Source organism: Kwoniella botswanensis, chromosome 3, assembly GCF_036426115.1.
Source record: "Kwoniella botswanensis chromosome 3, complete sequence".
NCBI lineage: Eukaryota > Fungi > Basidiomycota > Tremellomycetes > Tremellales > Cryptococcaceae > Kwoniella > Kwoniella botswanensis.
Window position 1 is genome coordinate 1080484 of NC_088601.1, and position 15098 is coordinate 1095581.

Below are 15098 nucleotides of genomic sequence, written 5' to 3' on the forward strand. Positions count from 1 at the left end.
GGTGTCTCTTTCCTTTTTCTTTTTTCATCTTGGTACCATACTAGAAGCACAAAGCTCAATATATTTTAGTTGTGTAATAATAGATCGAAGGGTATATGAAGAACCCGTTTTTATGATTTGCATACGCTTGCTTTGCTATCCCCTCGATGTAACATAATATTAATGCATCAGATATAATCGGAGATACATGTCAGATATTGGACCTGCGCGATGAGCTGAATGTCAGCTTGGAATTTGAGCTTCGACTTACCTCTTCTGTTTGTACAAATAGACTAGAATAATGGAAATCAATACTGTTCCTCCCAGGGCACCGACCTGTATATTGTTCATGTTTAGCTTCCCATCGATGTAGACTAGATCGTCACTTACGACAGCACCTGTAGTCTGTCCTCCTTTTCTCGCTCCATTCATCACCTCTCCAACCTCACTGTATGTCTGAACAGGCTGTGGAAGAGAATCCATCGACGTAGTGATACTTGCAGATGATATGGTACTTGTGACATTGCTGGATGTTCGACTAGTCGCTGTTGGAAAAAACGAGGTTCTATTCTGGGTGCTGCTCCTGCTGCTACTACCACTTTCACTGCTGGCAAGTCGTGCAGTCGTCGAAGGCCGAGTACCTGAAGACTGACAAGGAGGGCTGGAGAGAAGTCGCGTTGGCCAAAGCGAGAGTTATATTCCTCCCAGAGCATTAGCTCAGATCCGCCTTGACATAAGTCACTTACCAAGCCTCATCAGATTTTCGCGGCGAGACAGATGCCCATTGCGGGATCGACACACTCCTACTCCTGGCAACGTTGTCCGGAAGACTGTTCGGTAGAGCATGTGAGCAGAAAGAGCGCCGATGATCGAGAGCCGTACATACCTACCTGCCTATCTGAGGGTTCTCGCAACCGTCTAACCAGGAAGAGAAGTTCTGAGTACGAGGTAACGAAGCCACACCCCTAAAACTTCTTAGCATGAGTCGCTGCACTTGGAAGAGATTCATTCACCATTGACACCTATCAACTCTGTTAGACTAAACAGTCATGCAATTACACGGCACTTACAACATACAAGCCTGAAACAAGGCGAAGGCAACGCTAGAGCAGCAGCAGCTGTTGGGATTGCTGGTAGTGCAAGTGAACACAGTCGGCGGTAGCTGAGTATCAAACATCTCAAAGTTCTGGCATAGATTGATCATGTCCTCGTATACCTTGCCTGTGAAGTATAGGTGTCAGTCATACACTCCGAAAGATCGAACTCACAAGGCGTTTCTCCTCGATCGTTCACGGCCCATGTCATCGATTCGCCTTTGCAAGTTGTGTTGCCTGTAGACATTGTTACCTTGTTGTGGATTGTTGATATGATTGATCAGTAGCGAGAAGTGAGGAAATGTTAAAGACAGCACCTTTGGAAATCAGCGTATCAGTCGCTCTTCCTGTAAGTTAGTCAGCTTGACCAGTCGTGAAGATATAATGCAGATCAATGCGCAATTGCTGTTTCCGATTATCTTCAAAAAATCGTAACCAGGCAACATGCTGAAAATAGACCGTGAAACCTCCTGTTTATCTAAACATACATGCATGACGTTTATGCGCTAGTCTGTGAAGTTTGCCCTGCTGCTGGTCCTGACTGTGATATATTCGATCCTACCTGATCCCTCCATGTCGTCAAGGAATTGTTGACGTAGACCTCCGGTGCAGGTCCCGCGAAAATCTTTAAACGTTCCAGACGTCGATCCCGAAAAGTGTTCTTCGGTAACATTCCTGATACTGCTCGCCGTATGATCTATCACATCGGAGACGAGTGTTGTTAGGGAAATTCTAGCTTAAATGGGACTAGGACCGTATGGCTCACCTCTTCTGGTCGCCTCTCTCTCATCCTCGTTATTGGGACAGCTTTTAATCCTCCCATGTAACCGGTATGTGAGTAATAGACTTTATCGGTACCCTTCTTCCCTGTCAGATGGACGTTCGATGCGTTCGAAACGACAACATAATCTCCTGCATCGACTATATAGATATTTATCATGCCATTGGCTAATGAACTTGCATGCACCTCGAAGATCGTACTCACCGGCTGGATCATACGTTGGCTTGTGTTTCCCCATCAACACCCACGCTATTCTGCTTGCGAGATTACCAAGAACCCTATGCTGAGCATTGGTGTGATGCCAGACCCGAGTAAGAGCGAGAGCGGTCTGTGAAGGCGATGTCAGTTAGAGGACGCAGCAAATGGAGATCACCCACCTTTCCTTTCGTCGCTGACATTGCAGAGTATGCTGTACGAGGCTGTGTAGTTCGGGTATGCAATGTCGATTTGTAATGATCCGAGTGTGCATATGATGATGGCTGAATGTCAGAGGATAGATAGATGCCAACGGAGCACAGAGGATTAGAGGGTCTTGGTCTTTTTTTTTTGTGAATAAATGAGGGGAGTCTTTAAAGACTTCTGATAGATACCCTACTCTGTTCGTCATGCCCTCTTGAGCATACCATCCACTGCATCCTGCATCGTTTGTCAGTCGCTGCGTCGTATCTGCCAACCATTCGCTAAGCACGCTCAGTGAACGATTACCCTCATCGGCACGACGAAGAGTACGAACAAGTTGAACAAGGTCAATCGCACCAAACAGCATCAACGCGTCAAAGTTTTGGGTATCACATTTGTTTATCCTACTCGTATCTGCGCGTACAACTCCTCGCTCGAACATCACGAAACTCATCAATACCGCCGTCCAACATCCCCCATCAGCATCCCACACAGGGAATCACACCAACCATGCCTCCCAGGTCGACCAGGTCTGCCAACAAGGAAGCGGGTATGTTGGCTTTCCCCAGTGTAGACATGTACTGACCATGTATTACTAGACACCCCTGGGAGCAAACGGAAACGACGGTCATCTCCTGAATCGCCCCACAAAGTCGTCCTTCCCTCTCCTGCCAGCCTGACCAAACTCGCCTCTGCATCTCCGGAAAAGATCAACGGAGATGTTGACCATGACTCGAAGAGGCAGAAGCTGTCTCTTAAGATCAACCTCATCCCCGAGAAACCCAAAGATGTCAAAGAGGAGCATCCAGTTGATGGAGCTCTGAAGAAAGAAATAAGAGAAAGTCTTTCAGTGGTCATCGCTCAGTGAGTCTCTGAGTGTCAGGTTTCTTGCTAACTTGTTTCCGTAGAATGTCTGTAAATCTTCCACCACCTCTCAACAACATATCAGCTCTTTGGCTCCCGCCGTCCTTCGCTCAAAAGGAAGAGAACACTCTGGGCTATGTTTTGAAGCAGCCTTCGCTTACATGGGACCAGCTAGTGGTGAGTTGACCTATTGCTCGAAATTCGCTAATGGTCAGGACACAATACACCTCTTCTCGGAAAACCTGCTTGTCCCGTGCCAATACCCTAATCCAGTACCAGCAAGAGCTCAGTTCCACTTGCCAGTACCCCCTCTTCCCTCTCATTTCCCGCCTCATATCATCTACAACTTTTGTGCCTCGATGCATTCTCTCCTTCTAGAGATCGAGCCAAAAGGAGGTCATGATGGCGTTTCTATAGAGAGATGGGCTCTCACCCAGAAAACACCTCAGGTGGGAGAATGGTTCACTTCAGCTGTCGACAGCAGAGAGGTCCAGAAGAGGAAAGTAAAGGATGGAGATTTGCTGGAAAATTTGGCAGCAAAAGGGGATAGTTTCGGTAAGTCTCATACTGCAATGACATATCGCTGATCTTTAGCCAATGCCAACGCGATATCTCTGCAATCGACTTTCGGTGGAGATGCCTCATATAACTCATCTACCTTGTCTGATTCGCTCATTCGACGAGCAAGTCTGAAAATGAACAGATGGAAGGAGAGAAGAGCACAACGAGGTTTTGGTGGTTTTGGTAGTGTGCCCAGAGGAGGTGAGTCATTGTCATCCCAAGACATTGCTGATAATCAGTGACAATCCCTCCAGTCACTTCGGTTGCATTTACACCTTCTTTCGGTCCCACTTCTGATTCCTATCACGCTACAGGAGGACAAGGCTATTGGTCCACGTTGGAAGGAATGCATGAACGTGCAAGGCATAGGCAATGGGCTAGAAGAGCTTTGAGGCGATCCAAGAACATCGATGAAGGTGGATACTACGGAAATTTGGAAACCAACAAAGGAAAGGAGAAGGAAACGGTCGACGATGTGTTGGCGGAGAATAGCGAACTGATAGAGGAGTTGCAAACTTGGCAGGAAGTGAGAATCAGAAAGGGTGTTTCTGCTGTCACGGAGAGAGAGCAGCATGTTGGTGGGTCAACGTCTAGTTCTAGCTTGTCTTCTTTGCTGATCTCATGATTCAGCCGAGGAACTACTCTCGTCCCTTGCCAAGCTCACTGGCAGCCGTCCACCCGTCGACATGCTTCCCGCATCGACATCCAAAGTCGGTCTTGCGCATGAGCTGGCTCGGCGATTCCTTCCAGTGCCTTCTCCTTCGATTCGAGGTACACTCGATCCTCGACGTCCTCAAGCTCTTCACGACAACGTCACCGTGAAACCACGAACGATGGCTGGGCAGACCTTGGGAGGCTCAGTCAATCCTCCGCTTTCGTCGCCTCATGCGCCGCCACCTATCAAGCTAGGGGTCATGCCTCCGCCTCCCATTCCACAGTACGTTGCACCACCACCTCATACCCTTCCAGTCGGTGCACGATCAAATGACAATAATCGACCTAGCTCGACTCCATCTCGCAGTTCTTATGCACCACATTCTCCTTCTCCCTCGATAGGCAACACCATTTATAACAATCGACCGACCTCTACGTCAACTCCACCTGCAAATGCAGCAAATACCGCGCCTTATCCGAGATCCGCGGCCGGCCCAGGGCCATCCAACCTTCGTCAGAGTTTCGGTCCGGGCACAACTGGGACGCCTTCAAGAAGTAGTAACGGGATTGGATATGGAATGAACGGTTTGGGCAGTGCATCGGTCAGAGGGATGATGATGCCGGGTACATCTAGATGAGGTAAAATAGCCTGCAGTTGATCCAGTAGTTTTGATAGAACGATGCATCATGTACCATATGTACAGGCACACGGAAGCAAGCGAAGGAATGTAGGCTAAAAATGAAAACAAGTACTAGCACAGGTACATATAACGTAGTGTCATCAGGGTCACGATACTATTGTAGATCCCTTAACGGGGTGAGTAATCATGAGAGAGACGCCGAACGTTGCACCCCTATATGGGATCTCTCCATCGCCAGGGGCTGTGCATGAACGAACCCTCGTCATTGACAGATGACGGTTTCAAAGGAACACAATGAGCTGTTCTAGGTTCCAGTACCACGGATCATACAGCATCGGACTCGCATGGTCAGTGGTCAGTTCGCTTCTCGTCGTGAGTCTTCTCTTACTCCGTCAGCCCAACGCTCACTCGGGATGACACTGTTCTTATGAACTAGATGTCAATGACCTGTACTCTGCCCTCTAGCTTCTTCGTATAAGATTCAAAGTCGGTTGAGAAAACCATCGAACGAGGCTGTGCTACATATCCAATCTATTCACCATCAGATTCTCACACTCGATCACCGCCCACACAGCTTTTCCAACTTCCTCAAGATTCCCTCTCCACCCGGATTCAACAGCTCCGTCAGACCCTCCACAACCCCTCCACACCCTGCGTCCACTTGCAGGTCTTCCTCCTCCACCTCCGTGAGGTCGATGCAACATATCCACCCCGCCCTGGATCTAATCTCCCAAAGCTTAATATCCAAGCTTATCCCGCTAACATATCCGCAATTTCACGCGTCCGGTTCCTGTGACCAAAACGATTCATCCATCCATACCTTGTGCCATTATTTCATATCAACAAATTTCAGACATCCCTAATCCTCCGAAATACGTTGCAAGATACATACAGGAACATATATGTATATATATACATAACATCGAACGAAAGATGACCGACCTGAATGTCGATGGAATACTTTCAAATTCACCGCGGCCTATCGTTCAAGATTTGAATTCAGATACAGAAATGAGTGATCAGGGGAAGAAGAGGAAGAGGTTATCACTGCCTGAACCACCAACTTCGGCTAGTCCGTCGGGATCGATTAACAAGGGGAAACAACGAGTCCTCACCACTGGACCTATTCGAGCTAGTCCAGAACAGGACAGTAGTGCAAGTGCAGAGAACAACAAGAAAGCAAAGGGCAAGCTATCGACTTCTGTTTTGGCTGGTTTTACGAGTACGTCAGAATCTCACTGGCGATGGCCTGAATTTCGCTGACCCATCTTAAGGTTGCGAGGCATGTAGGAAAGGAAAGTAAGTTCGAAATGATGCCAAATCAAGCTGATTGGTTAAGACGACGATGTGAACCTTCCCCTCTGGTACCTCCGGATCATCCGGACGCTGCCAGGCTTCCTTGTGCAAGATGTAGGCGGTTTGCTATCGATTGTGTCAGAGTGAAAGCGGTGAGGAGAAAAGGACCAGCACCAGTGTAAGTGGACGTATATGCATGACTGAAGCTGACATTTCAGTGACCTCAGGCATGTCCATTTTCAACACACTTTACCAAAACAGAATGCTGATAATAATCGATGTGAAGTGCTGTGTCCGACGCTGTGCATGGTTATAGCCATGGCTCTGGATTGATCGACTCGGATACTGCTAGAAGGTCATCAGCCTTCTCAGATTTGGAGAGTACTGATTTTGAACGAAAATTATCATCATCGTACGTATGAGTGAATACGGGAAGGGAGCTGACAACCGAAGGTCGGGTTACTCGACCGGACTTCAATTGCATTCGCCTTTGATCCCCACCATTACATTGCCCGAGGGCATCGACCAGGTCGTCTCAGGACCGATCATTGACAATGTGCTCAACCTGTTCTTCGACTATGTAGGTGCATCTTCATGTCGACTTGTGCTGACTTGTTCAGGTTTACCCTTTGACCCCATGCCTACACCGACCTACATTCGTAACCGACCTGACTGCTCGCCGAGACAGAACCGACCCAATCTTCTTCGCCTTGGCTTTGACCGTCATCGCCTCAACATTGGTACAGGTCCCACGCAATCTTGTCAACCTCGACAAGAAGGAGATCGAAGATCTAGCTAGGAAATGCATCAAGGTGGCGCGTGCCAAAATGGCACATATGTGGGATGAACCGATCCCTATAACGTGCTCGATGAGTGAGTTGTCTGAAGGAGTTGATCATGACTGATGTTTAGTTGTTATTGCATATCTGTGAGAGCTGTCTAATCGAGCTCAGACTTCATGCTGATTGCCGAGATAGCGAAGGTATTGTGCATCTCTTCCTTGGAAACAATACCGCGCATGTGGTGGTGACAGCCCAAGCAAATCAGATGGCATTGGCTCTGCGCCTGAACGAGGAGAGTGTGAGTGCAAGTAGACATGATGTATGCTGATATGTAGAGCTATGAAGGACTCGATGTGGTCGAATGTGAGATGCGGCGAAGAGTGTATTGGGTGAGTGAGCCCTCGTGATAGCAGCGCTGACGGTTAGCTTCTCTTCCAAGCGGACAAAAGTACAGCTTGCCTCGTGAGTGTCCTCGACAATGAACATCGCTAATATGCAGCGAGCTCGAACCATCTGCCTTCCTCTCGAAGATGCCCATGACTTGCTCCTCCCCGCCGAAATCGACGACGAAATGATCACTTGCGATGGCATCTTACCGCAACTACCCGAAACAACGCCCTTGATCACTGGCTTCAACGTCAACACAAACCTGTTCAGGATTCTCAACGACGCCATTCTCATACAAAGGAGGAAATCTCCTCGGTTGATGGAAGAAATTCTTGCGGATCTTCAGAAACTCGAAGTGCTGAGACACAGGACAATACAGACCTATCTCACGGTACCGGATCCTCTGAAGCTTCGCAAAGCTTATGATTCTCGCTCTGCCAGGTGAGTCTGTCAGCAGCTTACCCCATAAATTTTGCTGATTCACCGATTGACAGCCCTGCAGTCGACTGGGAGTCGAAATTGCTAGCTCGATTCGTTGACTATTTCAGCGATACACCTGGTGATAGAGCTCATGCTCTGAACAGCTATCTGGTGATGCAGGTGAGTAACCGACGTTCAATCGAATACCGCTCACGTCAATCATTTAAGGGAAACATCCTTGTAACACAGCATGTAGTGCGCTTGGTCCTCCTTCAAACTCGTCAAGCGCTGCTCGCACAGCTGGCGTTATTTACCCCGATATTACCAAGTCCGATGGGACCCGAAGAGAGCGCGGAGAACATTGCTTGCGAGCTTTTAGATGGGTTGAACAGGTGAGTGTCACTGAGCAATGAGCTGTGCTGACTCTCAGCCTTCCGGTCGAATGCGTGGCTACCAACGGTCCTTCCCTGGTGCAAAAAGGTACGTTGGATGGTATCGCACCGAAGCTGATTGGTGATAGTCCGCTTTGTTGGAATCCATCTCATGGACGCTTCGAGCGACCCGACGGGTCCTCAATCTCACTCGTGAGTGCTTGTCAAGGTAGTGTAGGGCGGTGCTGACCTAGATGTCAGGCAAAAACTGCTGATGCAGTTCCTTTCAGTTCTGAGTGTCATCGAAGGAATGTACACATTTGGAAGGGATATCTCGGCTGAGTAGAAACATTGGTTCGATTAGTTTCTCGACTTACACAGCACTGGAACAAGGACGTTTGCATTTGTTGATAGTACGAACATAATGAACAAGCTCAAGTATTTAGCGATGAATGCATTGATCTCTCTACGTTCTTTACTGTTCCATCGTACTAGATGCATCCTTTGGATGATCGGAGAATGATCTACCACTATACAAACACAGGCGATCAGGCACCGCCATGTTCTGTATGGCGATGTTCACCGCCATGTGATGGGATCAGGCATGCGGTAATGTCCGCAACACCACTACCACCTGGGAAGCCCACCCAGATGCTTAATCTCGATCCTAATTCTCAGCCTCAATCCCGCCGTATCGCCCACTCCCCCCGGGGCTTCCATGTTTGATCCGTCTCATTCGCGGGTCGATACCCTGATGTCCCCAGTTATCCTTTCAACATCCCATCCTATCATCATCGCATCCATTCACAGCTCTTCACTTTAATCGAACTTGTTTGTCACCACCTTCATCTTTCAACTCATCCTCAAGCATTGGTGCTTCATCGGCAGCTATCGGAGCGATGATTGGTGATCGGTCTTGAGAAATCGTATGAAGAGCGATAGGGGCTTACGACGTTTTTCACTCTCGCAACGATGTCGTGAGTGATTTACTTCGCTTAACAGACAGATCACAGCTCATCCAAGCCCCAGCGAAATACCTCTATCTCCCCGCGGTGCATCTGAGACTCGGTCAATCTCACCTAGCAAAAGCTATTGTCTCGAACCCGAAGTGGTAGAGCGACTCAGGATGGAAACCCCTCAAATCAATGACAACACACTCGCGTTGGCTGCAGCAGAAGAGAAAGCAATCAGCCCATTGCAAGCAATCAGAGATTATCGTCGCGCTTTCATGTGGTGCTTGTGAGTTGCTATACCGCGACAATTGACACTGACCTTTTAGATTCTCTTGCATCGGCGCGGTTCTTTGGGGATATGATGTTCAGATCAGTAGTGGTCTACTGTCAACTCCAAGCTTCCGTCGCGATTTTGGTTATTTTTACAAGAATGATTACGTTGTTCCAGCCAGATGGCAAAGTGCTTTCAATTCGGTCGGGTCAGTCGGTGGTATATTTGGTGGTATAGCCGTTGGTTGGATCGCGGATAGAATTGGGTCAGTACCAGTCTCACCATTCAACTCATCATCACTAACACATCAACACCCCTTTATAGACGTCGAGGTTCCATTGCGATCGCTTCCTTCATCTCCATAGGCGCTGTCTTCATCCAATTCTTCTCTCCTTCTCACAACAATGCCATGCTCCTCGTTGGTAAGCTCATCAACGGATTTGCTCTGGGGATGTACCTCTCAGCAGCTTCTGCATACTGTGCCGAGGTCTCTCCGGTGGTACTCAGAGGAATCACCACGGGATTGGTCAATCTGTGGATTGTCGGTGAGTAAATATGGTAGAATACGCTAGCTTATATGTAGTCGGTCAATTCATCGCCAATTGCGTCATCCAGGGATTGGGTTCAAGAGAGGATAGGAATGCCTATCGTATTCCATTGTGAGTTTTCATCGATGAGACTCAAATCTGACATCGACTCGTAGTGCTTTACAATGGATCTTCCCTGTCATCCTGTTGATCGGGTTGCCTTTCGCTCCCGAATCACCATGGTATTTAGCGCGAAAGGAGCGTGATGAAAAGGCAAGATTGGTTCTACAAGTGTTGGGTGTGAAAGATCTGGATTTACATCTCCGTCAGATTCAAGAGACCATCGCTTTAGAAGATCATTATGCCGCTCAGACTACCTACGTGCAATGTTTCAGAGGCAGTGACAGTCGACGAACTATCATTGCTCTGATGGTCTTCATCCTGCAACAAATCTCAGGTGTCATCTTCGTACTAGGTTACAGCACCTATTTCTTCCAACTTGCCGGATTCGCGACGTCAGATTCCTTCAAATTGGGTGTGGGAGTCACCGCCATTGGTGTATTCGGTAATCTATCTGCTCTGTATTCCGTGAACAAGCTGGGACGAAGAACATTATTCCTAGGAGGGATGATAGGTTGTACCACTATCAATTTTGGCATAGGCTTTTCCTCAATTTCAGATACCAAGGCGGCTAGATGGGCTGAGGCAGTCTTTGTGAGTCACCTTTACTCTGAGATATAATGTGCTCACACCCTTTGTAGACTCTCATATTCGGACTTGTCTATCAAGGAAGTATCGGTCCTTTGGGATATGTGATTTTCTCCGAAGTCAGTTCCGCCAAGTTGCGATCCAAAACAGTTGGAATAGGAATTTGCGTCAATTCGTTGTGTGGGATGTTGGCGAATATCATCATACCGTGAGTACCCTACTCTCCGAAACTAGACTAATCAAGTTCAGGTATTTGGTCAACCCCGACGAGGCGAATCTAAAAGGGAGAGTGGGATACATCTTTGGTGGATTAGGCTTACTTGGTACCATCTGGACATGGCTCTATATTCCTGAGACGAAGAATAGGACTGTCGATGAGTAAGCCTGATGTTTTCCAGTTTGTCATACGAGGAATATCGCTGATATGACAAAAACCAGACTTGATTCGCTATTCGAGGCAAAAATCTCATCAAGGGATTTTGCCAAAGCCAGTGTCGATCGATAAAGTGAGATCGCACCTACTATATCTTTGTCAAATTTTGCATTTTGTGCACATCTCCTCCTCATTTTTATGATTGTATATGATTAAGTAGTGTCATCTCATTCCATTGTATATATTTGCAATCCAATTTCAATACTTTATGTATGCATGGATTATCTTACCTTATATTTCGTTCAATCACATCAACAATATGAGGTCTGCTGCAGGAACGATGAGGTGCCACATGACCAATTGCCGGAGAATGCCGCCACGCTTCATGCATTCTTGACTGCATCACTATACTTTACCAGCAATCGATTATTGTTATTCCATATTCCACCTCATATCTCAACATCATCATATAATCATCTTACAGCATTGAATCCATCAACACCACATCCTGAAACGCCGTAGAACAACCCGGAATCCATATAGGAAGAAAAGATGAGGTGAGCATATCTCAGCTCCCGATAATTCTATCAAAACACAACACTGACTCCTTCGCTTTCTTTCCCTTGCTTTTCCCCTTCCGTCCAGTCAATACGCCCACGTCCCCAAATCCGAGTTGGACGAAGCGCAAATAAAAGAATTAGAGGAGTATGAGATCTCTCAAGGACCTTTATCAGTCTTACAACAGGCCGTACGAAACTCGTCGCAGGTGTTGATCTCTTTACGAAATAACAAGAAGTTGCTGGCGAGGGTGAAGGCTTTTGATAGGCATTGTAACATGGTCTTGGAGAATGTGAAAGAGGTGAGTGATAGAATGCTATCGACTGAACGTACATGGAGAAAGTTATGGATGAATAAGAGATATATGGAGGATGAGGTGCTGATGTGATTGATCATTCAGATGTGGACGGAAACACCGAAAGGAAAGGGAAAGAAGCCAGTAAACAAGGATAGATTCATCTCGTGAGTGCATCATGCATGTCATTCAGGACTCTTCACGTCTGCTTAAGCTGATCGCTTGTTGCTCTTCTGCCTAGCAAAATGTTCCTCCGTGGCGATTCAGTCATTCTCGGTAAGTTGACAGATTTAGAAATGCCTAAACCAGAAGCTGACATATATCCGTGTCATCATAAACAGTCCTTCGTAACGCAGCTTAATCTGTAGATCGATTGAAGGGAGACTGGATTTACTACGTGGAGTGGTGGAGAAGGGACGCAGGAATATAACAGAAGAAGAGCTGTCCTGTTTTTCCTTATGGCATATTACATTTAATGCATGTATACATTGTATTATTCTTTCACACAAATGACGGGTATTTCTCACTCAACTAGTACAAATACATATATAACTCTTTCATCATCTGCTTTCGCTCTAAGCCAGCACACCTTGACCTTTACCGCCGTGAGCAAATTCGACGACGGCATTGACGGCTTTCATATCTGAACATGTCGATGATTAGCTAAGGCGTGGGCGAAGGAGAGAACATAATACATACCGAGTTGACTGCCTAGTTCGATATAGGTATGAGCTTTGATACTCAAGTCGTCCTTGACGGTACCGATGATCTCTATGAATCCGTCACCAATGTGCATGTCCTATTCGTCATATCAGTATCTGGTATCGGTCGACGGCAACTACGGTAGCATTGGGATGACGCCTACTCGTGAGAGATGGACGCCGAGCTACGGGTTAGGTAGTAAGTCAGTAATTTTGACTATCAGGAAACACGCTTCTACTCACAGTATTCCCATCACTGGTTTCAACGGTAGCGGTATCACCGGAAAGCTTGATCACTTTCGCAGTCAATCGGACCACCTCACCACGATGTTGAGTGAGGTATTTGGAGTTGATACGGGCTGTCAAATACGATCGTCTCAGCTACCGGTTCACACCATGACCTGAACATGTAGATGAAGTGTCCACCTACGCTCTGGGTTGATGGGAGACATGTTGGAAGTTGCGAGTGAGATGAGAAACGGAGCTACTTGTTTTTGTTTGGAACTCGAGATATTTCTCTCTGGAGTGGGAGCTGAATAGACTCGTGAGTGTTACGAGCTTCGACTACAGCTAAACGCAGAAGAAGACGGGGTCAGGAGGAAGATGGAGCTGAGAGAGAAAGTGAGAAAGTGAGAAAGTGAGAGACGCGTCTTTAGGAGATGCAACTGTTGGGAACATGAGTCACCTCGGATGTTTACGTAATCAAACCGACTTGTGCGGCGATGACCGGTCAGGAACACGGTGCAAAAATTATTGATATATTTTTGTGGAATGAGAAATGAAAAACCAAAAGCATCAAGAGCAAGAGAGAGTCCCATCTCATGTCTCTCTGTCCACCATCTCTGTACTACCTCCAATTGACCCTTGTACTATCATACCGGCGCGACTCCCAATATGGTTTCCTTCCAGTGAGTCGCATGAAGTTCGGCCTGCTTATTTCCCTCTGCTGATCATGACATGAACAGGTGCGATGCTTGTGCCGATACGGTCAAGAAGCCAAAGCTCGATCAGCATAGAAATCGATGTCATGCTTCATTCACTTGTTTAGGTAAGTTGGTTCAACCTGTGCTTGGCACTCTTACTGATCTCGATGATATGATAGACTGCTCGACCACTTTCAGAAACCCTGGGGAATACAAGTGAGTACAAGTGTACCTTCAGCCTTCATTCTCTTCTGGACCCTGTGCTGACTGGAACGCTATCAACAGGAGCCATACTACTTGTGTCTCCGAGGCTGAGAAATACCAAGGAGCATTGTACAAAGGTCCCAAAAAGGTGTGTGTTCATCGAACAAGCTCACACCGGCTCAAGCTCACGAATTACCCTCTCTGCGTATATGTTGTAGAACGGACAAACCCAAACATCCTCACAATCCCAGACCCCCGCTGCTCCTTCACCTGCCCCTGCCCCTGTCCCTGCCCCTACTCCTGCTGCAGCTGCCGAAACAGCACCAGCCGCCGCAAGCTCATCCATACATCCTTCTCGATTGAATCAGCTCAATGCACCCGAACCACAGTACTCACAGCGAGGTGGTCCACCTGGACGAGGCGGTAGAGGTGGTAGAGGTGGATTTCAAAGGGGTGGATTCGGACGTGGAGGTGGATTTGCTGGAGTCGAGAGGTCATACGCTACAGATATGAACAAGATGGCTCCATCTAGTGGAATGAGATCATGGGGAGGATCACGGGCGGAGACTACGCCTAATCCTGAGGCTCCCAGTGCTACCGAGGTCACCCAGTCGAATATTGCTACTATATCTTCCGTCAATGGAGATACCGATGCGGATAAGAAGAAGAAAAAGAACAGGAAGGGAGATAAAGGCGGTACAGGTGCAAAGGCGAACTCAAAGAACCCTAAGAATGATGATAACGCCGAGACGTCGTCTGAACCTCAGAACAAGAAGAGAAAGTTCGAAGACTCAGAAACACCTACAACTCCAGCTACAGCTATAAATGGAGAATCTACACAAGTCCCATCGAAGACAATCAAGAGGTTGAAGAAGAGATTCGGTAAACTGGAAGAGAAAGAATTGACTTTGGGTGAATGGATCGATGCTCTTGGTAAAGATAAAGAGAAGAATGTGAATTCATCAGATATCTTGCAAGCTTTGAGAGTGACCAAGAAAGATGGTCAGTTCGTACTTACCATCTAGATGGATCAATCTAGTCTTTCATTTTTTCTTGTAATAGATCATACCCCATTGCTTTCCATATATCACATGTATCTGCTCATAGATATCACATGTAACTTTTGCTCACTCTGCTCGTTTCGCATTACATTCCATTTCCGTTTTCAAGCCATGCATGTATATTGGCTACTGATGCAACAAAAGTTTCCTGATCGATTAAAATTACAATTTCGTGTGAATGAGATAAGTTTCCTGATACCGGATGAATGGGAAAAAGAAGAATTATTTATAACGAGTTATAATGTATATGGAATATATCGGAATGTATCATGTCTAAAAAGTCTTGTGTACAGGC

General features: G+C 47.0%; 8 protein-coding genes across 8 annotated transcripts; 5 read left to right on the plus strand and 3 right to left on the minus strand.

The window, feature by feature from the left end:
* Window positions 1-246: 246 nt before the first annotated feature.
* Window positions 247-1320, minus strand: L199_008284 (uncharacterized protein; the record flags this gene model as incomplete). Its single annotated transcript, XM_064893966.1, has 7 exons — window positions 247-315; window positions 370-517; window positions 633-680; window positions 726-809; window positions 870-972; window positions 1050-1109; window positions 1248-1320. The coding sequence occupies 7 exons, from the start codon at window positions 1318-1320 to the stop codon at window positions 247-249; spliced, it is 585 nt and encodes a 194-aa protein (XP_064750038.1).
* Window positions 1321-1572: 252 nt separating this feature from the next.
* On the minus strand, window positions 1573-2252 carry L199_008285 (ribosomal protein L13; the record flags this gene model as incomplete). Its single annotated transcript, XM_064893967.1, has 4 exons — window positions 1573-1770; window positions 1840-1994; window positions 2059-2182; window positions 2232-2252. The coding sequence occupies 4 exons, from the start codon at window positions 2250-2252 to the stop codon at window positions 1573-1575; spliced, it is 498 nt and encodes a 165-aa protein (XP_064750039.1).
* Window positions 2253-2763: 511 nt separating this feature from the next.
* L199_008286 (uncharacterized protein) lies at window positions 2764-4970 on the plus strand (the record flags this gene model as incomplete). The annotated part of the gene is made up of 7 exons (XM_064893968.1): window positions 2764-2803; window positions 2853-3117; window positions 3162-3294; window positions 3408-3666; window positions 3712-3879; window positions 3933-4256; window positions 4309-4970. 7 exons carry the CDS (start codon window positions 2764-2766, stop codon window positions 4968-4970), a joined length of 1851 nt encoding a protein of 616 aa, XP_064750040.1.
* A 936-nt stretch (window positions 4971-5906) lies between these two features.
* Window positions 5907-8375, plus strand: L199_008287 (uncharacterized protein; the record flags this gene model as incomplete). The annotated part of the gene is made up of 10 exons (XM_064893969.1): window positions 5907-6195; window positions 6264-6447; window positions 6556-6681; window positions 6958-7142; window positions 7243-7349; window positions 7420-7440; window positions 7551-7879; window positions 7933-8038; window positions 8087-8250; window positions 8339-8375. The coding sequence occupies 10 exons, from the start codon at window positions 5907-5909 to the stop codon at window positions 8373-8375; spliced, it is 1548 nt and encodes a 515-aa protein (XP_064750041.1).
* A 980-nt stretch (window positions 8376-9355) lies between these two features.
* L199_008288 (uncharacterized protein) lies at window positions 9356-11193 on the plus strand (the record flags this gene model as incomplete). The annotated part of the gene is made up of 8 exons (XM_064893970.1): window positions 9356-9468; window positions 9557-9718; window positions 9778-9875; window positions 10037-10112; window positions 10157-10694; window positions 10742-10896; window positions 11055-11066; window positions 11127-11193. 8 exons carry the CDS (start codon window positions 9356-9358, stop codon window positions 11191-11193), a joined length of 1221 nt encoding a protein of 406 aa, XP_064750042.1.
* Window positions 11194-11613: 420 nt separating this feature from the next.
* L199_008289 (small nuclear ribonucleoprotein Sm D2) lies at window positions 11614-12275 on the plus strand (the record flags this gene model as incomplete). The annotated part of the gene is made up of 5 exons (XM_064893971.1): window positions 11614-11618; window positions 11707-11920; window positions 12020-12081; window positions 12156-12190; window positions 12256-12275. The coding sequence occupies 5 exons, from the start codon at window positions 11614-11616 to the stop codon at window positions 12273-12275; spliced, it is 336 nt and encodes a 111-aa protein (XP_064750043.1).
* Window positions 12276-12489: 214 nt separating this feature from the next.
* On the minus strand, window positions 12490-13067 carry L199_008290 (uncharacterized protein; the record flags this gene model as incomplete). Its single annotated transcript, XM_064893972.1, has 5 exons — window positions 12490-12557; window positions 12614-12713; window positions 12780-12800; window positions 12859-12974; window positions 13046-13067. The coding sequence occupies 5 exons, from the start codon at window positions 13065-13067 to the stop codon at window positions 12490-12492; spliced, it is 327 nt and encodes a 108-aa protein (XP_064750044.1).
* A 442-nt stretch (window positions 13068-13509) lies between these two features.
* On the plus strand, window positions 13510-14767 carry L199_008291 (uncharacterized protein; the record flags this gene model as incomplete). Its single annotated transcript, XM_064893973.1, has 5 exons — window positions 13510-13523; window positions 13581-13663; window positions 13718-13754; window positions 13824-13890; window positions 13961-14767. The coding sequence occupies 5 exons, from the start codon at window positions 13510-13512 to the stop codon at window positions 14765-14767; spliced, it is 1008 nt and encodes a 335-aa protein (XP_064750045.1).
* Window positions 14768-15098: the final 331 nt, after the last annotated feature.